We start from the raw sequence: 22,072 nt of genomic DNA, 5'->3' as shown, positions 1-22,072 counted from the left end.
TGTATGTACAGTCTTGTGAACGAATGGTTTAACCAATTTATGATGTGCGGTTGGCGCTGAACGTATTTTCCTAATGTGTTCTCTAAATTTTTCAATGAAAGGTTGCGGGTCGTTGATTACTTCTTCGCTTAGGAAGAACTCTCCTGGCAGTCTTAGCGTAACGCCGTACAACATCTCCGCAGCTGAGGCCTTTATATCCTGTTTGAAACTCGTCCTTAGTCCTAATAATACTGTTGGTAAAATTTCTACCCAGTCTTTTGTTCCGTTGCACATTATTGCAGATTTAAGCGAACGGTGCCACCGTTCGATAATGCCGTTAGAAGCTGGGTGGTACGCTGTGGTACGAATTCTCGTACATCCCAAAAGCTTCATCAATGATTCAAATAACTGCGACTCGAATTGTGCACCTCTATCAGTAGTAACAGTTAAAGGTGCTCCATACCTTGCAATCCAAGCCGTGTAGAAGGCCGATGCTACTGTATCCGCTGTGATGTCTTTAATGGGAACCGCTTCTGGCCATCTAGTAAAACGGTCAATCATCGTCAGGCAATATGCGAAACCCTTGGATTGAGGTAGCGGCCCTACGATATCCACATGTATATGCTCAAATCGTCCCTTAGGAATTTCTATATTTTCAGGGACTATTTTATTATGCCTTTGTATTTTACTTTTTTGACAAGCAATACATACTCTGCACCAGTTTCTAATATCCGCGTTCATCTTTGGCCAAACAAAACTTTTTGCTATTAATTTTTTAGTAGATCTGTTATTAGGATGTGCCAGATTGTGAACTGAATTAAATATTTTTCTACGTAAACTCTTAGGTACGTAAGGGCGTATATTATCGCTTTTTACATCACAATACAACTGAGTATTATTTCCTTCCACCTGTAATTTGTGTAAATTTAAATGAGGTATACTTTTCTGCAATATTTGTGGTAACTCTTCGTCTTTTGCTTGTTCCTCAATGAGCTCTTCTGTGGAAACTAACACCGACATATCTACTTGCTCTATTCGAGAAAGTGCATCTGCAATAATATTATCTTGAACAGATATATGTACAATGTTGGTAGAAAATTGTCCTATGAAATCCAAATGTCTAAGTTGACGTGCTGTAGCTTTGTCTGATCTCTGTTCGAATGCCGTAGTTAATGGCTTATGGTCTGTGCGTATTACAATGTCTCTTCCTTCCAATAGGTGTTTAAAAAATTTAATGCTTTTGTAAATGGCCAGTAGCTCTCGGTCATACGCACTGTATTTACTTTGCATTTTATCGAGCTTCCTTGAAAAGAACCCTAATGGCTTCCATTGACCATCTTCCAGCTGTTCCAAAACCGCTCCAATCGCCACGTCCGAAGCATCCGTTGTCAATGCTAATTTAGCATTATCCTTGGGGTAATGTAATAATGAGGCTTTAGCTATTTGTTTTTTACACTCCTCGAAGGCTTGTTCAGCTTCCTTTGTCCATTTGACAAGTCTTTTATCCCTTTTTTTAGCTCCGGTTAGTTGGGCATGTAGAGGTGCTTGCCCTTCTGCAGCGTTTGGTATGTACCTTCTATAGAAATTAATTATTCCCAGGAATCTTCTTAAATCATTTATTGTATTAGGTTTTGAGTACTCTTAGATTGCTTTGACCCGTTCTGTCAACGGCGCAACACCATGTTGGCTCACTTCATAGCCTAGGAACCTAACGCTTTTTCTTGCGAAAGTACATTTTTTTATATTTACCGTCAAACCATACTCTTGCAATCTCTTGAAAAGAGTGCGTAAATGTTGCTTATGTTCTTCTTCTGAACTTGATGCGACCAGGATATCATCTATGTAACAACGAGCGAAAGGTAAGTCTCTCAGAACCGTATCCATGAATCTTTGGAATGACTGTGCGGCATTACTGAGTCCAAATGGCATTTTAAGGAACGCGATTAGACCGAAAGGCGTGATTACAGCCATCTTGTGTCGATCTTCAGCCGCTATTGGTAAGTGATAATATGCACGCGTTAGATCCAGTACCGTATAAATTTTTGTACCTTCTAACTGTTGTGTAATGTCATGAATATGGGGTAAGGGGTATCTGTCGGGCTGTGTTTTACTCTTCAATCTGCGGTAATCTCCGCATAGCCTCCACTCACCTGTTTTTTTCCGCACCATGTGGAGTGGGCTTGCCCATTCACTCCTTGATGGCTGACAGATTCCTTGTTTTAATAAAAAATCGAATTCTACCTTAGCTACTTTCAGCTTCTCCGGTGTGAGACGTCTTGGTCTCTCCGCAATTGGGGGTCCTCGTGTTGCAATATAATGTTGTACTTGGTGTTTCACATTGGTCTCGTAGGATGTTTTTGTTAGCTTTGTAAACTCCTTAAATAATTCCCCGTAACAACCATCTTTGCTCACCGTAGTTATGGTTATGTGCTGTGAACCAGTAATTTTTCCTTTTGAATGTAATAAGGTTTGACCGTCTACTAACCGTTTGTGCTTGATATCCACTAGAAGATGGAAGTGCCCCAGGAAATCTGCACCCAATATGGCTTTGGTCGTTTTCGCCACGATAAACTTCCATGGAAATGCTCTGCGCAAACCTAAGTCTAGCGTCAGTGTCCTTTCGCCATAGGTATTAATTGTTGAACCATTTGCTGCATACAAGCAGAATTCGGAATCTATGCTTCTTTTGTCTCCACATCTTTTAGGTATTACCGACACGTCTGCTCCAGTGTCTATTAAAAATTTGGTACCTGTTATATGATCAAAAACCATGAGGCGTGTTTGTTTAATTGCACCGCCCTGTCTCGCCTCAAAGAGAGACGGTGAAGTTAGTTTTCCTTTTTCCTTTGGTCTGGGCCTGTCCAGTTACATGGTTTCTGGCATCTCCATGAATTTTCACCAAATTTATTATGGAAATAGCATTTCCCGTTAGTATTTCGACTTCTTGATCCAGAACGATATCGTCTCCAATGTGGTGACTTACCTTTTCTCTTAGATTGGAAATTGCCACGTACCAATGCCTCAAGGTTGGCCAAACGTTGAGTCAACTCTGCCATTTCGCCTTTCTGTTCGTGTTGATCTCTTCTAGATATTCTCTCCGGTTCCGATACAATAGCTATTTCTGGTTGTCCAATGCGTTCCATAGTTTTATCAGCTAATTTTGCCAATTTTTCTAATTCGACGTCTTCCACTATAGCTAGTACCTCTTGGGTCCTTTTTGGTAACCTTTGTAACCAGAGGGTCTTTAGAACATTATTGGTTACCTTTTTGCCAGCCAAAAAAACCATTTCCCTTAGGAGTTCGGATGGCCTTTTGTCTTATAATTCAAGACCCGTCAGCAACTGTCTTAGTTGAGTTTCCTCAGACGCCGCTAGCCGAGTGATCAACGCTTCTTTTAACTCGTTATAAGAGTCGCCTGATGGCGTAGCATCTAACATATCTGCTACAACTTTCATTGTCGCGGAGTCGAGATTTCGGACTACCGCGGCCGCTTTTACCGCATCTGCTGTGACACGATAAGCTGCAAATTCTTTTTCTAACATTGAGAACCACAATTTTGGTTCCTCTTTCCAAAACTGTGGCAATCTGGAACTTCTAAAATCGTTGGCCTGAATTTCTATAGGAAAGTCTTTTGCGTCTCTTTGTTCTCCGTCCGCCGGCATTGTTCTTTTTTTCTAACCGCGTTTCGGCACCAATTTATTATGTAGGATACGCCTACGTTGGTGGTTTCTTTTACCACCTGGTCGAACGGACGGGAAAAGGTTTTCGTTGCTTCGTAAAATATCGAAACTTTCTTTTATAACACACTGTTTATTTCTTTGTCTAAACTGATACCTTTTTTTTTTTTTTTCTTGACTTTTCTTGGGCGGAGCCCAAGATGGCGTTCTATAGGAGGTTTTTTTCCTCCTCTCTTGCCCAACGAACATCAGCGGCCTTTTTAAATTCTTTCTCTAAATCCGCAGCGTACATAGTTTTAGTACGATTATATCAAATCATCCATAGTTTTTTCCATTATTCTCCTTTTTCCTTTTTACTTCTTTTTTATACTCTTTACATTTCTTTTTTTCTCCATTCATCTACCTTTTTCTCTTTATCCATTTTTTATTCATATTCACTATCCGCTTATTTAGTTGCCAACAGCACACGGTAACCCATCTTTTGGCGAAACCGTGCCCACTTAGCTTGACTTCGGTGATCTTACGGGTACCGGTGTGGCCTAAGTGGCTAAGGCCGTTGACACTGATACCTTTATTGCGACACTAAAGCTTGGTCACAGCCGACTCTAGTACTAGCCATGCTGAACAACGTGGCAACACCGCTCACGTGACAATCGGGAGTCCTATTTTCAAAAACAGAGTCCTGTACTCGGAATTGTAATTAACGTCTTTTTTAATTAAAAGCTGTAGTAATATACACTATTTGGTGTTAATTATGTATAAACAATATATAAACGTTGCAACTATGGCAAATAGAAGTGATGTGGTAGTATAAAATTGTTATAAATGTGATATATATTTTGTGTACTCTCAAAGTAGTTTGGTGTTGTGAAGCATGATATTTGAAATATTTACAGTGGTTTCAAGAAAATTTAGGTATGAAGCAAAATGAAACCATCTTTGGGTCAAATTGAAACATTTAAGAATTGATGAACGTGTATATAAGTTAATAAAAACCTTGAAACAAGCGAAATTATTGGAACGAAACCAAAGAGGTTATGTGAAGTCCAGAGAGTAGTCGGGAGTCTGACGACGTTGATTGGCTGAGAGTCCGGGAGTCCGGGAGGTTAAACTTTGATTCCAGGGACATAAAATTATTGCCCTTTTTTTTTGCTCTTTAATAGTTTTTGACACGTAAAATCCATAAATGTAGGTCGTAACTTTAGGAAATTAGCGGTTCAAAAGTTATGAGTATGTAAAGTTCGCGTTTTTAGGGTATTTTACACGCTACTTTGACGCCATGTTGCTTCCATCTATTATTTGATTGGCCCGCATAGATGAGCTTTCAAAGTTCCTATGTATCATACTACCAACCTAAAAATTTTAAACAGGGCCCTTTAAAAGAAATTATTACATTTCAACAGTATTATTATTTCACGAAAGCGTTGCCGACCGCCTGACGGCGGTCGGATTTAAGTATATAGCCTAACCTAATCTAATACTTCCGCTTACCTTATTTAAAAATATATTGTTTCTTAATTGCCTCCATTAATGATTCCATCATATCGACTTTGTTTTTGCGGCAAAATCGATGCCATAAATACTCGCACAGGCGGTCGGCGAAATCATTATCGTGGAAAACAAATTCAAATGAAACATTTGATTTATCCCGCCAAAATGGCCGCCGAATGCTCATCTATGCGGGCCAATCAAATAATAGATGGAAGCAACATGGCGTCAAAGTAGCGTGTAAAATACCCTAAAAACGTGAAACTTTACATACTCATAACTTTTGAACCGCTAATTTCCTAAAGTTACGACCTACATTTATGGATTCTACGTGTCAAAAACTACTAAAGAGCAAGAAAAAAGGGCAATAATTTTATGTCCCTGGAATCAAAGTTCAGCCGTCCGGGAGGCAGATAGAGTAGGCTAGGTGTTGATATATTCAGACCAGACTCCCGCGGTGTTGCCATTTTTACTTCAGCACGGCTAGTACTAGAGTCGGCTGTGGCTTGGTCTAATACGCCTTTCTTACAAGTCTCTTTTTTTCTAGGTTGGTAATCATGATCGCGCGCTTGCGCGCTACAAGTAGGTCCCTACAAAAGCAGACACTCGTACCGCGTGCGACTTTCTAGCGCTTTTACGTATGCACCGGTTCACACCCCCTACGAACGCGCGCTTTTCCGCTTTTTCCGATTTTTCCTCACTCTTTGTCTACGCTACTTCGCGACTAGTCGATCTGCCTACCATCGTTACGCCGAGTTCTTCGTATATTCTTTTCATCACCGTTTATTTTGAGTTCATACATTTTTCATAATAAAGTTTTGTGTTCACGTATAATAATCATTTCTGTTTCGTTTTTGTGTTTCAACCCTTTTCCACGCACATTCAGCACCCACGTATATAACACCGCAAGACTCTCTCGCGAGCCGCGTGTTTGCCGCTTGGGTACTTGAGAGTCTCAAAATTTGTCCCACGTCCCACGGTTCTGGCATCACTGCTTGAGACTCAACTTCCGAACAGTTTCTTGCATTTTAACCTCTGTTACTTCTAAAACATTCTCGTTGCGATAAAATTCAGTAAATTTTATACAGAGATATAAAATATGAGTGAAAGAGGTGGATACCATTGTTCCTTCAAAGGGTGCCAAAGTGCAAGCAGTGACAGCATGTATTGTACAGAGATTTCAATAAAATGTGTATTTTAATTAAATGTAGATATTTAACAGTCTTTTTATGGTATTCTATTTTGATTGTAACGAGTGCTTTTCAAATTAGAACCCGCGCACAACCAGCAATATGGCGATCTATTGGGCATAAGATCAAAGGTGCCGACACGGAGTGAGCCTACTGTTCTTTCCTATACTGTGCTAGGATAGAGCAGACGGCGCTCGTTCTTGTGGAACAAATTCAAGATCCCTCGAAAACAAAAGTATATTCATCGTCAGTTTTATCTGATACATGTCTGCACTCATGCAATTTTGCTAAACTGTTAATAAATAATAAAGTCAAAATTTACTTACGAAAACGCAAAAATGATTCTCAGAAGAACTTGCAATTTACTAACTTTAAGGTAATTCTAAATAATTTTCAGTAAGTTGTTCACTCTCTTATGTTATTACTATTAATAAATATATTTTATACTGTGCTTCAACAATTATAAACAATGTATGTTTGTTTAAGGCAAAATCAAATAAGTATCCAGTTTTATAGTTTATTTCCAACATCATATGTACCACCAGTTTATAAAAAGGATCAACAAAAAGAGATATTTGAAACTCCAGAAGGAAAGCAATTATCTCACACACCTATCAGACCAGCTTTAACTTCTGATACATGTTCTGAATTTCACGATGAGATAATTAGGTAAATAATAAAATACCTTAGTTATATAAAAGAAAAAATATAATTTTGTATAATTGATTCTTTATAATTCATCTGTATCAGAAAATTTATAAATTATATTATGAGAAAAGGTCAAAGAGCAGTAGCCAGGAGAGTATTAGAAACTGCCTTTGAAAATATTAAAATAATACAACTGAAAAAGTACTATGACGCACCACCTGAAGAAAAAGATAATATTGTATTAGATCCAAAAACTATTTTACATCGTGCCATAGAGAACTGTACACCCATTTTGGACTTACATAATATATCAAGAGGTGGTATTACATATAAGGTATAATAACATTTTATTTATGTTCATATAAGTGTCTCAATAAATCTTAAATATAATAATTTAAGATAATATTTTGTATAGGTTCCTGTACCAATATCTGAGAGGAAAGGTCACTTTAAATCAATGAATTGGCTGATTGAAACTGCAAAGGACAAGCCAAATCAAACCCATCTTGTTGATGCCTTAGCAAAAGAACTTATTAGTGCTGCTAATAACGAGGTACATGTACATTTTTACTTCTCTTATATCTATAACATCTTTTGTCGTATTTAGTGAATTAATGTTGATTAGAAGTACAATTAACTTGACTTAAAAGAAATTATGGAATTATATTTTACAATATTTTTACAACTGTTTACATTTTAGGGTCGAACTGTGAAAAAGAAACAAGATTTACACAAACAATGCGAAGAAAATCGAGCTTATGCTCATTACAGATGGTTGGAATAAAGAAATTAAGAATGAAGTTATTATTTATAGATTTACATCAATCAATTAAACGAATTATACATTGTCACCAAAAATATTTTTAAACCTCGTTTCATCAATAATTCGTCCATATGGTACATTTATTTTTAGCTCTTGTTTACACGACTGGATACCTAATTTTTTATAGAGACTATATTTCATAAGTGAGGTAGTTCTTTCTGTAGGAGGTATAATATCATTAACATTGGTTTTTAAATCTCTTCTTTTACCCCAATAATCTACATATGATATTATAACTTCTTGATTATCTTTTAAGTATACAGAACCAATAAGGTTGTTGCATGCATGGCAAACAACGTGAAACCAAGCAGTAATTATAAAACCTGAAATACGTAATAAATTATGTAAGTGATAATCTCAAATACATTTAGTATAAAGAAATTAAATTCCAATCTTACAAACACATATAAGTTTTATACATTCATCTCCTGGTATTAAACCTGTTACTTGTAACCCTATAAGCACTGGTACACTTAGTCCAGCTACGATAGTTTGATTACGTTTCATTACATTTAAAAGGCAAGGAAAGGCGATATGTGGAAAAGCATAGACTAATTGGTAATCAGGAAATTTTAACGATTTGATTATTTCTGATGACTTATTTTTGTTGTCATCTGGAATATGACTATATGGTCTAATTACATTGTTAACCTTAATATATTGACGATATATTAATCGCCGGTAAAAATATATATTTTGTAAACACATGTGAACTTATATAATTGTCCTTTATGTAAAAATAATTTTGCTTTGTTTTGTTTATTTATATATAGATACACGTGTTTTGTGTAAAATCTATTGTTAATAGATACATTGTATTTTTCACAAGATAGTACGAGCGTTTCGCGTAGCTCGACTGAGCTCCGAAAGTTCCCAATGATTTACTTCCCATTGCATCCGCCATATACATGGTGGACAAAATGTACTGATATAGGAACGACTTATTATAGGACAGAGGTAGTGAATAATTCACAAATTTCTAATCACCCGATATACCCCCTGTCCAGCATGGCTTACGACATACAGCCGTACGGCGCTAGCGCGTTGCCTTGGTATCGGAGCGTGGCAGAACCAATCAGAGCCAACATGCGCAGACGAAACCAAAATTCGTTCATCCGATACTAGTAGTACTCTCTCGTGAAAAATACTATACAATCTTATTTAAAAGTTAAGAGAAGTGAGGTAAACACCTCTAGCGGGATAGAAGTAAAAGCTGTATACTGTGTTGCGAACCTCGCCTGTATGTATGTGTGCAATATCGTGTGAATTTAGCTGCAAGCTTGTAATCACAAGCATTGAATGAAATGTAATATGGCGACGATGCCATAAGAGTATGGTTGCAGCATGTCTGCATTATGTTATATCAATGCTCATAAATTAGGAGCCAAAATTCAAAGGAATAAACAAACAAAAGATAGGACACTGTAAACCTTTCAGCGCGGGTGATCGTGCTGGGAGAGAGTTGGAAATCCGGAGAAATATGACTGTCACACTTGAAGTTTCTAAGAAACTAATTTATTGCGGGCCATATCTAATTCGTTACTCTTAACGAAAATCATGTTGATTCTTGAAACTGTCGAAGTCTCTTCGACATCCTGCTTATTTACAGAGCGTCGTAAATTTTCTTAAGGGTTGCCTTGGCTCGCTAGCGCGAGACCTTTTTATCTTTCGTTCTCTCTGGATCCCACGCTTTCTCTTAGCACGTGTGCATGGAATCGTTCTCGAGTCTTGGCGGAGCACCACCATCTTCCACTTGCCTAAGGGTGGACCGAAGCCAGGGAGAGGGACCGCCTCCGGACAAGGATGGGCTCCTCCACCATTGGGCCAGGGATGATCCTGAGGGAGGATTCAGGATCCAGTGAGGAGGGGATGGCAACCAACATCGATCGAAGATCTTCACCGCCAAGCTCAGAACGATTCAAAGCTTCAAACCGCTTGCATACATTGTTTGTAAAAGTTATAGCCACGAAATAAAGTCGTATAATTTTTATTTCCTACACAGAGGTGTTTGCTTTATTAAAAGTCGCGCCGCGAGCAGAGCGCTTCAGCGCTCCACGGGCACCTTACTCACATTCGGCATATCCCAAAAATTCCTAGAACATTAAATCCACACACAACTACTGTATTGCGTGCGCCGTTCCAGATTATAGGGATTTTGGGGACGTGAGTGAAGTGCCCGTGGAGCGCTGAAGCACTCTGCTCGCGGCGCGGCCTTTAATAAAACAAACACTTTGCGTTAAAAAAATGAAGTTTGTATTTCTTTATTTTTAGACTTTATCCTTTCAAGAAATGTAACAAGACGGGTTGAAACTTTGAATCGTTCTGAGCTTGGCGGTGAAGATCTTCGATCAATGTTGGCTGTCATCCCCTCCTCGCTGGATCCTGAATCCTCCCTCAGGATCATCCCTGGTCCAATGGTGGAGGAGCCCATCTCTGTCCATCCCTCTCCCTGGCTTCGGTCCACCCTTGAGTGAGTGGAAATGGTGGTGCTCCGCCAAGACTAGAGAACGATTCTGTGCACACGTGCTAGGAGAAAGCGTGGGATCCAGAGAATTTGTGAGAATTTACGACCCTCTGTAAATAAGCAGGATGTCGAAGAGACTTCGACAGTTTCAAGAACCAACATGATTTTCGTTAAGAGTAACGAATTAGATATGGCCCGCAATAAATTAGTTTCTTAGAAATTTCAAGTGTGACAGTCTTATTTCTCCGGATTTCCAACTCTCTCCCAGCACGAGCACCCGCTTGTTTATTCTTTTGAATTTTGGCTCCTAATTTATGAGCATTGATATAACATAACGCAGACATGCTGCAGTCATACTCTTATGGCATCGTCACCATATTACATTTCATTCAACACTTGCGATCACAAGCTTGCAGCTAAATTCACACGATATTGCACCTGTTGCGAGTCCGTTCGCGGAAGATAGGGATATTTGGGGAATTAAGGCGCAGGTGTGACAATCCGTGGAGCGCGGAAATGAAAATAACAAACATTTATTATCCTTTACTGAGCTTTAATATTTTAAAGTTTTATTTAAGCTGACTTGGTGACTTTGAATTTATAATACGTTTAAATTGCAGCGTGAGAACGACTTCGTAAAGTGAGCGACAAAATCATTCTGCCAGTTCTGCGCTTGGCGGAGATCTTCGCGCGTCGTCGATCGATTCCCCTTCCTTGATGGATCCTGAATCCTCCCTCAGGATCATCCCTCGTCCAATGGTGGAGGAGTCCACCCCGTCTCGTGTGGGCCCCTTCTCCTGGCCATGGTCCACCCTCAGGCGCGTGGAAATGGAGGCGCTCCGCCAAGACGCTAGAACGTTGCAGCGCACATGTGCTACGAGAAAGCGTGGGACGCAGAGAAATTAGGAAACGACAAGACCTTGTACTTGCCAAAGCAACTCTCGAGGAAATTTATGACCCTCTTAGAGTGCATGAAAAGACAGGATATCGAAAAAGACTTCGTAGCTTTTAAGGATCGTTCGTGACTTGGTTGAAAACAACGAATTGGCTATGGTCTATCATAAATTAGTCTTTTAGGAATTTTCGAAGTGAAACTATTCCATTCTCTGGACTTCCGGCCTTCTCTCAGCTCGAACACCCACGTCGAGGGGTTCACAATTTAATCTTTGTCTATTTATATAAGTGTACGTACAGATGATGTTTGAATTTCGCTCTTAATTTATGACCATAGATACAAAAGGTCACAAAAGGTCCTTGAAGAACAAACATTCAAGACATATCGATACAATAGACCATCGATAAATATTCCCATGGCAGTGTCGCCACACCACTCTAAACATATTCACGTGATAACGTTTCACGTTACACACCCATCATACAGGCGAGGTTCGCAACAACTGTGAACAATTACTGCTGTGAATTTGAACTAATAAATCAGATCTCATAATACATAAATACATACTTAGTTAAGTGTATATGGTTATATAAATATTAAGAATTGTTTGTTTAAAAAACTTGATTATTAACAAAATGTTACGTTCCATTTCAAATGAAATTTTAATACAGGTATGGTTTAAAATTATTCATATCTTAAGCTATTAAATAATTAAAATATTATATGTACTCTTTCATAATTACCATTATTGTTTATAAAAGATTTAATTATTTTAGAGAGGAAACCTTACATTATTGCGATTTCTGAGTACAAAAAAGCCATCAAAATCGAGTAATCCATCGAAAATTAATCGAAATGTTGCAGGACTTAGCAACAAATGTCTTGAAGTTCCAAATGAACGTAAGATATGAAATATTTGTGCAATTTATTAATACATATGTGTTGCTTATTTATAATTTTTACATAGAGTAGCATACAACATGGTGCATCTCATAACAATATTTGTTTTTAAACTATCTAATAACATTCTATATGAAAATAACAGAAAAAACATAAATCAAAGAATGACAAAAATATTTGTTTCCATATATTAACCATAGATATTGTATATCATTTCTTAAATTCTTGCCTTCTAGCTGTAGGACCAGGTGCTGCCAAAGATAAAGAATATAAAAATCCAGAATATTTTTGTTACCATATAGATAGTTTTGGAGAAGCAGAAGTGGAGTTAGCGAAGTACAGATTACCTGCACCTTCTAATAAAGTACCTTTCAAGCGATAAACAGTTTTTATGATACTTTTCTCTGTAAATAATTATGTAATAGGTAATAGAATGTAATAAATAGAATAAATAATATCCTTACACAAATAAATAATACCTTCTTCCACCAAGATATGATAAACTTCTTAATTATTTCTTAATAGAATAGTAGTAAATATTAGAAAAATTTTGTTCAAAATTCAATCATTACAATATATTTAAATGATATTTTTATATTAAATCTGTCATGTATATTTGCAGCATTATTAATTATACATAAAATAGAAGTTCTATTATCATTTTGAAGTTAACTTGAAATTTGAAATTAACTTCAAAATAATTAAAATAGGTAACAATTTGTTGTAAATATAGTGGTAGTCGTATATTTGTCTATTCATACATATATAAATATGTTAAATTTGAATTCATTTATAAACTAGTTTATACAAAGCGTTGAATGTGTGTATAAGAATATAATTATGTGTACATACACATTTTATTCAATGTCCCGTTATCGTTTATACATACATATATGTATACAAATATGCCTTGTTTTCACCGAACTACGTTAGTATGCATACATATAAGTATCATGTCGCGTGTTAACGATTTTAGGTTCTGACGTTCATTTTTCAACGCTATGTAAATTTACATTTTTTAATCTTAAATATATATCTTTATTTTGCTTTTATACATATTATTTGTGAACATTCTTGTTAAATCGCAGATACTTGTTTATGTTTAATTATTATTTTGCAAAAAGAGGTTACGAACGAACTATTCTGTTATATTTTTCTAAAGGTAATAATGTCTGTCACTCTGCAAAGATATATTCCATTGTTCAAATGGAATGTTCCGAAATATTTTGTTGACACTGTATATATTAGAAACAACACTTTACTACCCGCATCTAAAATACATCACTTACGTTATAAAACAAACATACCATGCTTGGAATACTTAAGGTAAGTAAAAATTTAAATTATATTAAATGTGAAAAAATTTGTGTTAAATACATACTGCGAATACGTATGTATAATGTATATATATAAATTGCTAAATACCAAAAACTAACACACATTATTCATTTCATGTATTTTATATATGTATATACAAATATATATATATATATACATATGTGTATATAAGCACTTAATATATACAGGGTGTTCTTTAATTACACATTTTTTTTGTATTCTTATTTAAAAATAACAGAGTTTGGTGGGATAATCTACATGCATACAATGATAATATTTCATTACCAAATCAGATGAGTGATGTAATTGGAAACAAAGACAACTGTATGCAGTTAATTTCAGTTCAATTAATATGTAAATTTTCCTTTTAAGTTAAATTGCAAATATGTTATCATTTCACTTTCGCTTTTTATATTTGTTTATTCTGCTTGCTGTAAAGGTGTTCGGCTTGCAACAAGGACAATCTAATTTAATTTATACCAAACTCTTTCTTCCTTTGTCGTGATATTTATGTTCAATACTATTTACTTATATTTTTGTATTAATAATCATGTCGATGAAAGTTTCTTTACTTTGGTCAGGATAGCATTGTATTGTAGTTTGCGTTCCACGATGCGTTACCGCTTTTAAAATTACTGTAACCGATTTGCTTATCTCCGATCCGATTTCATCGCCTTCATTCTATGATTTTATATTTTACGATTTTACAGTTTTTGTTTGTAATTTCTAATATCTATAGATACCTACACATTAATTTATAATATTTCTAAAAACAATTCAAACGTGCTTATGACGTACCTGCGAAGCTTCTACTGCTTCTGATACATCTTCTACTGCTTCTTTTATATCTTCTTCAAATGATGACATGCTGTAAACTAAACCTGTTTTTTTAGATAAACGGAACTAACTCATGTTGAATTTATTTCGATATTTATATTGCGCTCAATTGATTTAAAAAATCCCGCCATGGCCCACTGTGTTGACTCTTATCCAGATAATCTATTTAGGTAACATAGATTGACAATTGATATTCGTTAAAATATATAGTGGGTATCAAAAGTTGGTCCAGTTTTTAAAAAGTTATTTTATTTTAAAAGGTAGATGAATAGTTTTGAAACTTAGTGCATATAACACTGTATTTGATATACAACCTCTATATGACCTGGTATATTGTTATGTTAATATTTAAAATATACACAGTGAGTCAAATAAAAAATTAGGAAAATTTCTATAATACGAATAATATGTGTGGAAGGTATTTTTATTTCCGCAGAATTCAAGTTTTCAATATTATTATTGAATCCCCTCCGCTCCCGTTATCGACGTAAAGTTATTGTAAAATAAATTAATAGTTATGTCACATTTGAAGAATAACGACATATCGGTCACTAATGATTGTTGTGAATCATCGTTTTCCTCGTTAATTTAAAAGAAAAAATTTGTGTCCAGAAAAGGCACAACAAAATGTATATTATATTTTTCATCAACACAAAAAATGCCAGAACTTTCCGCGTAAGCTGATATTTTGAAAGTATTTAATCAGGAAAGGGTATCATCATCATACGATAAAATAAATATCTCGTATGAAAAATAAATGTAAGAGATTGAATATATATAAACTACAGACTATGAAATAAATTCAATATTTTTTTCATTTATGTTGAAATAAAAAATTCATTACTAATCCCTATTACACCTACTTGTACAATACATATGTACTATTTTGAATTATTTGGAAGTAAATAGAGACACCCTGTATATTTTTGTATGTGAATATATATAGAGGATGTAAGGTAGCTTGTACAACATATTCTGCATTAGATTCATACCGGTTCAAAGAATCTCTTTTTTCTTCAAAATGAATTCAAAGTACGTATAGTGTCGGTCTCGTTATATTTATCTGAAAAGTATTGTAATGGAGAAATTTAACACGTTGACTGTTACCGTGAAAATTACCATTTTAATCACAGTTATTAATAACGTCATAATCATTTAATTTATTAATTTACTATTTCACATTATTAGTTTAACACGCTTGCTACCATATACAGGGTGTTACATTTAAGTGAGAACAGTGGAATATCTTATAAGGGGCTATAGTAGGGGAAACCCAAAGCTCCCTTGAAAATTTCTGATGTAATATGTACACATTAATTATTTAATAAACATTACAATTTTTATTCTTTAGATCAAACAGCGCCAATGTACGAACGATGTATTCGGTGACTGAACCCACATTTTTATCGAATAAAGATGAAAGTCGTGAATTAATGGCTATATGGCCGGATGTTGTACGAGATCTTACCGATGCTGGTCGTCATCTTGATATACCAGATGTTACCAAATGGTTGGCGAAGGTATTCTTTTGTAACTTAAGAATTAAAATATATGTATACAGATGATTGAAATGATATACAGTGATGCTCGGGTGTAAGATGCACTATGGTTCCAGTTTTGCTTCCGGGCATTACTGAAATGTATAGAATATGTTTTTGATATATCCTGTATATTAGTTATTTAAAAATAAGTGTGGGAAAACTGACTGACTGACTTTTTCTGCATATTAAATACTATAAATATAATAATAATAAAAAATGCATCTTTTTTAATTTTCAGGTATTACAGTATAATGTTCCTGTAGGAAGAAAGAACAGAGCATTATCAGTTGTGTATGCCTTCAAATCGTTTGCTTCTGATGATCAATTGACAGAAGAAAATATTCGTCTATCCCGAATTCTAGGCTGGTGTATAGAATTGGTATTAACTTTTTTATTCAGTTAACTTAAAAATGTGAATATTTTCCACATAGTAATAGAATAATGTTTTAATATAGTTGCAAGCATTTTTATTGGTGATTGATGATATTCAAGATCAATCAACGATGAGGCGCAATGCACCATGCTGGTACTTAAACAATGATACTGGATTAGCAGCTATAAATGATGGTATAATGTTGGAAATGTGCATATATCAATTACTTAGAAAACACTTCAGGTCAAAAGATTGTTATGTGAGCCTTATGGAATTATTTTTAGATGTAAGTAGTAAAGAGTACACGCTAAAAAATGTCTAAAATAAATCAGTATTATGGTACAGAAGATAAATTTTTAGACTACTTTAAAAACGTCAATGGGTCAATGTCTTGATTTATTATCAACAAATTTTGGAAAAAAATCAAATTTGGATCTCTTTACAATGGATCGGTATAATTCTATCGCAAAATATAAAACAGCTTATTACACGTTTGTGTTACCAACTACAATTGCAATGTGTTTTGTAAGTTTAATTAATCACATAATTTCATTTAATTGTATATGTATTATATACATTACTTTACAAGGGGAGCTTTCAAATCTTAATTTTTGTAATCCTATATTTATGTATATAAAATATTTATGATAGGCTGGCATAAAAGATCCAGAAATGTATAGGCAAGCAAAAACAATTTTGCTAGAAATGGGTCACTTTTTCCAAGTGCAAGATGATTATATGAATTGTTATGGAAGCACAAAAGCTACTGGGAAAACTGGTTCAGATATAGAGGCGGGAAAATGTTCATGGCTTGTTGTGGTAGCGCTACAACGTGTTACACCAGAACAAAGAAAAATTTTAGAGGTAAACCTATATACTGTTAATAATATTTTATAGTATCTTTTAATTCTTTTGTTAAATAAGAATACTAATAACTTTTATTAATTATGTAGCACTGTTATGGTCAGTCTGATATAGAAAAATCGAATCACGTGAAACAGCTTTACGATGAATTAGGTTTACCAAATACTTATGCTATCTACGAAGAAGAAACGTACAATCTACTAATGACGCACATACAACAAATATCACGTGGACTTCCACATGATTATTTCCTAAAATTACTTGAAAGAGCATGCCGCAGGGTGGCTAGAAAAGATTAATTATATTCTTGAAAACAATAGATCAAACCACTACTACAGTTTAAGAGAGAACATATGTATAACGTGCTTCCTTCTATCTGTGAGTTTATTCTAAGAATTAACCATTTAACGAACAAGTAACAGCCGTATTATATTTTTAATAATTAAAAGCAATTCTACAATAATGTTGAACTTATAAAGGAAAAGACAGCAATCTGTTGTAACGGTTATTAAACATTGAATACCTATAGTAGTAAATAATGAAGTAATAAAAAAATGTTCATTGCGTATTAAACAAATTTGTATGGTATGTACATATATGTATATTTTCTTACAGAAATTTTATTTCTTTTTTGTAAAGGGATCTTTATAAACTCAATGTTCTTGTTTACATTTTTAATAAATTGTTCAATGAACTTTTTTAGATAATCTTTTTATACTTTTTTTACGTCCAAATGGTTGAGCTCTTTTTATATTATTTCGAATTTTTGAACGCATAATTTGTTTCAATTCATATCTGAGATTTTTAAATGTATCATCAGGCACGTATTCTTTGGAGAAAAAATTTACAGCTTCTGAAATATTGCTGTAGATTAATATTTATACATAAATACTTATCTCACGAGGAGAACTATCCAAGTGTTACGCTCACTTATTAATGAAACTCTGCTACCTTGTAGAGCTTCTCGAGTTGAACACACCTATACCCTTTTTTATGGGAGACGGCTAATTATTTAAAAGATATTAACAATTTAAAGTTAGTTACTTCGTACATGTTGAAGTATAACAAACTCACACATAGAAACGATGAGCCCTGTGATTAATCACGTGACTTGAAATCGAAAAGCCTACGGTTCAAATCCTTGAATCCGTTCCTATCTTTTTTTTTAAAATGATAGTTTGTTCCTTTTTGAATATCAATTACAGCTGTGCTATAGTCATTGCATTTATTAATAATCCATTACTTACGCTGCAATTTTTATAGAATTTAAATTATGTTTTCTATTCAGTACATATATTAACATCGTTACAGCATCGTAAATTTAGACGCCCTTGTTTGTCATTACAGACAATTATTTTTTACAATTTCAGTTTTGATCTTATTTAATCATGTTGTATACAAATTTGCTGAACATAAAATAATCTTCTGTCCTGTATTCTATCCTTGGCCGCCTACATCCATATGTAAGTAGATATTGATTTGTTTACTAACGATAATGGCTGTATCAACGCAAACCATTGTATGGCACAAAATTATAAAAATGTAAAAAAAGAAGTGGTGACAAGTGCAATTTCCTTTTCTCTAAGTTTACTAAAAGATGAAGATTTAATACTACCGTCAGAAGAAATCACAGAAGATATCAAAGGAGAATCCAAAGCAATAGGACAGAAATTATATTCATATTTTGTACAAATTAGTGGTACATTAGAATGCATAAGCGAAGAAAATCGTGAAGATGGAATAAATATTAGCGTGTGTAAATTTACGATGCCGTAACAATGTTAATGTACCTACTGGATAGAAAACATAATTTAAATTCTATAAGAATTGCAGTGCAAGTAATGGATTATTAATAAATGTAATGACTATAACGCAGCTGTAATAGATATTCAATAAAAAACAAACTATCCTTTTAAAAAAAAGTTAGGAACGGATTCAAGGATTTGAACCGTAGGCCTTTCGATTTCAAGTCATGTGATTAACCACAGGGCTCATCGTTTCTACGTACATACGAGTTTGTTATACTTCAAAAAGTACGAAGTAACTAACTTTAAATTGTTAATATCTATTAACCAATTAGCCATCTCCCATAAAATGGGTATACGTGTGTTAAACTCGAGGAGCTCTACAAGGTGGTACAGAGTTTCATTAATAAATGAGTGTAACACTTGTGTAGTTCCCCTCATCAGCGTAATTAAATTGTTTATATTTACCACTAAAACGTGTATCGTTAGCATCGAAAAAGAATTTATTTGTGTCCTGAAACTCCTCATTTATATGTTGTTCATTATTCCCATATAGTTCCTTGTTATCATGTTCATCATCAGTAGAATCATATTTGAATGGATTTTTTGACTTAAAATCGAGCTGAAATTTTGGAGGTTGCGATGGTTCTATGGGTGTTGCATTATAATCATTGTCTTCTGCAAGTGTAGAAAGAAAACAATAAGTATTGTGAAATACTTTTTTTTATATTAAAGAAATTAACCTTTTTCATTGTTTTGTTTATTTCCATATTTATTTAACAAATTAAATCCTCCTCCTTCTCTTAAGCTTTTTGTTAACGATTCTGATACTGAGAAGTAAATATCTTTTGATACTTCTACTGGTGGATTTTCAATAGTATCTTCAGTGTTCTTTTTGACTTTCTGTTTCTTTTGAACTTCTTTTTTAGGTATATTTACTTTCCCTGTGTTGATTTCATATTCTTTATGATTCTCTTTTGTAGGATCATATCTAACCATTCCTTTCCTGAAAAATTAAAAAGTAACATATGTAAGTGGATTAATGTAAATCATTGATCGTTTATTTATTTGTTTAATTATATACTTTGCAACTTTTGATTCTGTAGTTGCACTTTTATTTTTTGAAGTATATGGTACCCCAAGAATATTTTCTAGAATATCTAACTGCAATTCCTTTTCCTTTTTTAAATCAGTTTCATCATCTTTTTGTGTTATAGCATTTTCATCTGAAACATGATCATCTTCCATAAAACGCATGTCAAGTTTAAACCGTTCATCAGTTCCTGCAGAAAAATTGCACCCAGGAAACTAGAATTAATAATACATTGACTTAATACATTGATTATTTATGAAACTTATTTATAAAAATCCTACCATTCTTGATTTATTTGCTTTAACTTTAAATTTGTCATTATCCCAAATAAACTCATTATTGTCGTCATTATCGTCATTGTCAAACAAATCACGTTTCCTTTTTTTAACTTTTCCTTTAGTCTCAGTTTGTTCCTCTTCATTAATGTCTTCATCAAATATTATTTTATTCTTATTCGAATTCTTATCCTACAGAAATAAATGTACTTTAAATTACAAAAAATACACAACTATAAACATGTTTTTAATAAAATATTTACCAAATCTTTTAATGCATTTTGCACTATCAATTCTTTGGTTCTAAAAGCTTGTTTCATATCTTGCAATGATTTTAGTCGTTTCTTTTCAGATTCATTAACTTCAACCATTTTTATTTCCTCATTTGTGTCATTTAAAACAAGCATTTCTTTATTTACTTATATAAAAAAATCTGTATCAAATCAAACACGTTTGAGTGAAGAAACATAATCTATTCCATACGCAATCACAACCTACTTGAGCCTACTTCACAGCACCTACATGAAGCTAGCCGGAAGGAATAATAAAATATGATTATTTTTAATTTTTCTTACAATTAGTGTATTTCATTTGTAAATCGTTTGTGATTTGTTGCGAACCTAGCCTGTATGTATGTGTGCAATATCGTGTGAATTTAGCTACAAGCTTGTAATCACAAGCATTGACGATGAATGAAATGTAATATGGCGACGATGCCATAAGAGTATGGCCGGTATTCACAGTCGCCGAATAAGCAACGACATAAGCCTGATGCTTAAGCATTTGCTTAGAAAAGTAAATGCTTATTAGTGTAGATTCACAATCGATGCTTAAGAGAGTCTTAAGCACTTATGAATTCATAGTCGAATAAGTTCGCCTTATTTGTAAAAAACGAGTTCTTATTTGGCATCATTGAGGTTATGTTTTTAAGTCGATGATATTGAGGACTTAAGCACGCGTTTGAAGGTGTTATTGTGCAGTAATGGGACGGGTGGGAGTAGGTTAGAGTACACGAATACGGTAAAAGAGATTAAAATTACCGATCCCTCCTGCGATGCAGCTGTTAATTTGTTTGCGGTATTATGCTACTGCAAGTTTTCAAGTAAGTCATATAAATATATCACTACGCCTAAAAGAAGTAGAAAAAAATAAAGATTATCTATATATGTACTGTAATTGTAGCTTATTCTGGGAAACACAATGAATGTTTCTCAGCCCACAGTCTCCCGCATAGTATTTAGGGTGAGTTCACTAATAGGCAGTCTGATGACGGACTATATCAAGTTTCCCAGGGATCCGGACAATTCCACTCAAAATCGCAGGTTATTCAATAATCTGGGACAGGGAAACGGAGCTATTGGTTTACCAGGTGTGGATTTTATATCATTATAACTTTTTCTATATGCACATATACATACATACATACATACATATACAATGTAATTGATTTACCAGGTGTGGATGGCGCTATTGATTGCACCCACATTAGATTAACAGCATCCAGATTCAACAACATGGAAGAAATGTACAGAAATAGAAAAGGATATTTTTCATTGAATGTTAAGGTATGTCATTAAGTTATTTATTTTACCCAATATTCATTGAAATTAACCATATTAATATTTTACTCAACTGATTGATGTACAAATTAACATTAAATTATTCGATCGACACAGGTACAATGAAATCCAGATCAGAACCCGACAGATAGTAGAAAGAACGTTCGGTGTTTGGAAGCGCCGTTTTCCATGTCTTACAAGGGGTTTGACAACGAAGGGCCGTATTCAGAGTTGCAACTTAAGCAAGGACTTAAGACGTTCTTGACTAAGATCGTCTTATTCGAATAAGCAATGCTTAAGTCGCTATGTATTCAGAGTCGGAGAATAAGACCGACTTAGTTAAGGAAACGATGCTGAAGCTTTGCTTAGTGAAGTCCATGCTT

The 22,072-nt window shown here is 34.3% G+C and overlaps 5 protein-coding genes, 1 long non-coding RNA gene and 1 pseudogene across 8 annotated transcripts; 3 read left to right on the top strand and 4 right to left on the bottom strand.

Annotated features, from left to right (window-relative positions):
* Positions 1 to 2,615: 2,615 nt before the first annotated feature.
* Positions 2,616 to 3,641, bottom strand: LOC143305336 (uncharacterized; annotated as a pseudogene).
* A 2,208-nt stretch (positions 3,642 to 5,849) lies between these two features.
* On the top strand, positions 5,850 to 7,822 carry mRpS7 (mitochondrial ribosomal protein S7). Its single transcript, XM_034336465.2, has 5 exons — positions 5,850 to 6,710; positions 6,821 to 7,003; positions 7,085 to 7,316; positions 7,398 to 7,535; positions 7,683 to 7,822. The coding sequence occupies exons 1-5, from the start codon at positions 6,673 to 6,675 to the stop codon at positions 7,764 to 7,766; spliced, it is 675 nt and encodes a 224-aa protein (XP_034192356.1). The 5' UTR covers positions 5,850 to 6,672; the 3' UTR covers positions 7,767 to 7,822.
* Positions 7,821 to 8,805, bottom strand: LOC117609789 (transmembrane protein 186). Its single transcript, XM_034336466.2, has 2 exons — positions 8,204 to 8,805; positions 7,821 to 8,128 (listed from the first exon to the last, which is right to left on the bottom strand). Exons 1-2 carry the CDS (start codon positions 8,511 to 8,513, stop codon positions 7,821 to 7,823), a joined length of 618 nt encoding a protein of 205 aa, XP_034192357.2. The 5' UTR covers positions 8,514 to 8,805.
* Positions 8,806 to 11,577: 2,772 nt separating this feature from the next.
* NdufV3 (NADH:ubiquinone oxidoreductase subunit V3) lies at positions 11,578 to 12,538 on the top strand. Its single transcript, XM_034336536.2, has 3 exons — positions 11,578 to 11,835; positions 11,941 to 12,064; positions 12,301 to 12,538. Exons 1-3 carry the CDS (start codon positions 11,800 to 11,802, stop codon positions 12,444 to 12,446), a joined length of 306 nt encoding a protein of 101 aa, XP_034192427.2. The 5' UTR covers positions 11,578 to 11,799; the 3' UTR covers positions 12,447 to 12,538.
* Positions 12,539 to 12,933: 395 nt separating this feature from the next.
* On the top strand, positions 12,934 to 19,509 carry LOC117609825 (farnesyl pyrophosphate synthase-like). Of its 3 annotated transcripts, none has more exons than XM_034336537.2 (7): positions 12,940 to 13,390; positions 15,591 to 15,759; positions 16,019 to 16,159; positions 16,236 to 16,439; positions 16,514 to 16,678; positions 16,805 to 17,017; positions 17,107 to 19,509. In XM_034336537.2, the coding sequence occupies exons 1-7, from the start codon at positions 13,233 to 13,235 to the stop codon at positions 17,314 to 17,316; spliced, it is 1,260 nt and encodes a 419-aa protein (XP_034192428.2). In that variant the 5' UTR covers positions 12,940 to 13,232; the 3' UTR covers positions 17,317 to 19,509. The 3 variants fall into 3 exon arrangements, with proteins under 3 accessions (XP_034192430.2, XP_034192428.2, XP_034192429.2); XM_034336538.2 differs by lacking the exon at positions 12,940 to 13,390 and adding an exon at positions 15,246 to 15,271; XM_034336539.2 differs by lacking the exon at positions 16,514 to 16,678 and having other exon boundaries at positions 12,934 to 13,390.
* Positions 13,554 to 14,412, bottom strand: LOC117609829 (uncharacterized). The gene is made up of 2 exons (XR_013062227.1): positions 14,201 to 14,412; positions 13,554 to 14,083 (listed from the first exon to the last, which is right to left on the bottom strand). It is a non-coding gene; the product is annotated as an uncharacterized LOC117609829 (long non-coding RNA).
* Positions 16,805 to 20,537, bottom strand: LOC117609826 (putative RNA-binding protein CG14230). Its single transcript, XM_034336540.2, has 6 exons — positions 20,394 to 20,537; positions 20,137 to 20,322; positions 19,847 to 20,070; positions 19,506 to 19,768; positions 19,231 to 19,440; positions 16,805 to 17,870 (listed from the first exon to the last, which is right to left on the bottom strand). Exons 1-6 carry the CDS (start codon positions 20,535 to 20,537, stop codon positions 17,704 to 17,706), a joined length of 1,194 nt encoding a protein of 397 aa, XP_034192431.2. The 3' UTR covers positions 16,805 to 17,703.
* Positions 20,538 to 22,072: the final 1,535 nt, after the last annotated feature.

This window comes from Osmia lignaria, chromosome 5 (assembly GCF_051020975.1).
Source record: "Osmia lignaria lignaria isolate PbOS001 chromosome 5, iyOsmLign1, whole genome shotgun sequence".
NCBI lineage: Eukaryota > Metazoa > Arthropoda > Insecta > Hymenoptera > Megachilidae > Osmia > Osmia lignaria.
The sequence above is the reverse complement of the archived record's forward strand: the minus strand, read 5'-3'. Positions and strand labels throughout refer to the sequence as shown.

What these genes read in the sequence shown, in the direction of transcription:
- mRpS7 (XM_034336465.2), top strand. Translation starts at nt 6,673, where the DNA reads ATGATTCTCAGAAGAACTTGCAATTTACTAACTTTAAG. An exon ending in TTTCACGATGAGATAATTAG is followed by an intron (nt 7,004 to 7,084) that starts GTAAATAATAAA and finishes CATCTGTATCAG; the next exon opens with AAAATTTATAAATTATATTA. An exon ending in TTAGTGCTGCTAATAACGAG is followed by an intron (nt 7,536 to 7,682) that starts GTACATGTACAT and finishes TTTACATTTTAG; the next exon opens with GGTCGAACTGTGAAAAAGAA.
- LOC117609789 (XM_034336466.2), bottom strand. Translation starts at nt 8,513, where the DNA reads ATGTGTTTACAAAATATATATTTTTACCGGCGATTAATATATCGTCAA. An exon ending in TATAAAACTTATATGTGTTT is followed by an intron (nt 8,129 to 8,203) that starts GTAAGATTGGAA and finishes TACGTATTTCAG; the next exon opens with GTTTTATAATTACTGCTTGG.
- NdufV3 (XM_034336536.2), top strand. Translation starts at nt 11,800, where the DNA reads ATGTTACGTTCCATTTCAAATGAAATTTTAATACAG. An exon ending in CAAATGAAATTTTAATACAG is followed by an intron (nt 11,836 to 11,940) that starts GTATGGTTTAAA and finishes TAATTATTTTAG; the next exon opens with AGAGGAAACCTTACATTATT. An exon ending in TCTTGAAGTTCCAAATGAAC is followed by an intron (nt 12,065 to 12,300) that starts GTAAGATATGAA and finishes CTTGCCTTCTAG; the next exon opens with CTGTAGGACCAGGTGCTGCC.
- LOC117609825 (XM_034336537.2), top strand. Translation starts at nt 13,233, where the DNA reads ATGTCTGTCACTCTGCAAAGATATATTCCATTGTTCAAATGGAATGTT. An exon ending in TTACCAAATGGTTGGCGAAG is followed by an intron (nt 15,760 to 16,018) that starts GTATTCTTTTGT and finishes TTTAATTTTCAG; the next exon opens with GTATTACAGTATAATGTTCC. An exon ending in TTATGGAATTATTTTTAGAT is followed by an intron (nt 16,440 to 16,513) that starts GTAAGTAGTAAA and finishes ATAAATTTTTAG; the next exon opens with ACTACTTTAAAAACGTCAAT.
- LOC117609826 (XM_034336540.2), bottom strand. Translation starts at nt 20,537, where the DNA reads ATGCTTGTTTTAAATGACACAAATGAGGAAATAAAAATGGTTGAAGTT. An exon ending in ACAGAATCAAAAGTTGCAAA is followed by an intron (nt 19,769 to 19,846) that starts GTATATAATTAA and finishes TTAATTTTTCAG; the next exon opens with GAAAGGAATGGTTAGATATG. An exon ending in TAAACAAAACAATGAAAAAG is followed by an intron (nt 19,441 to 19,505) that starts GTTAATTTCTTT and finishes CTACACTTGCAG; the next exon opens with AAGACAATGATTATAATGCA.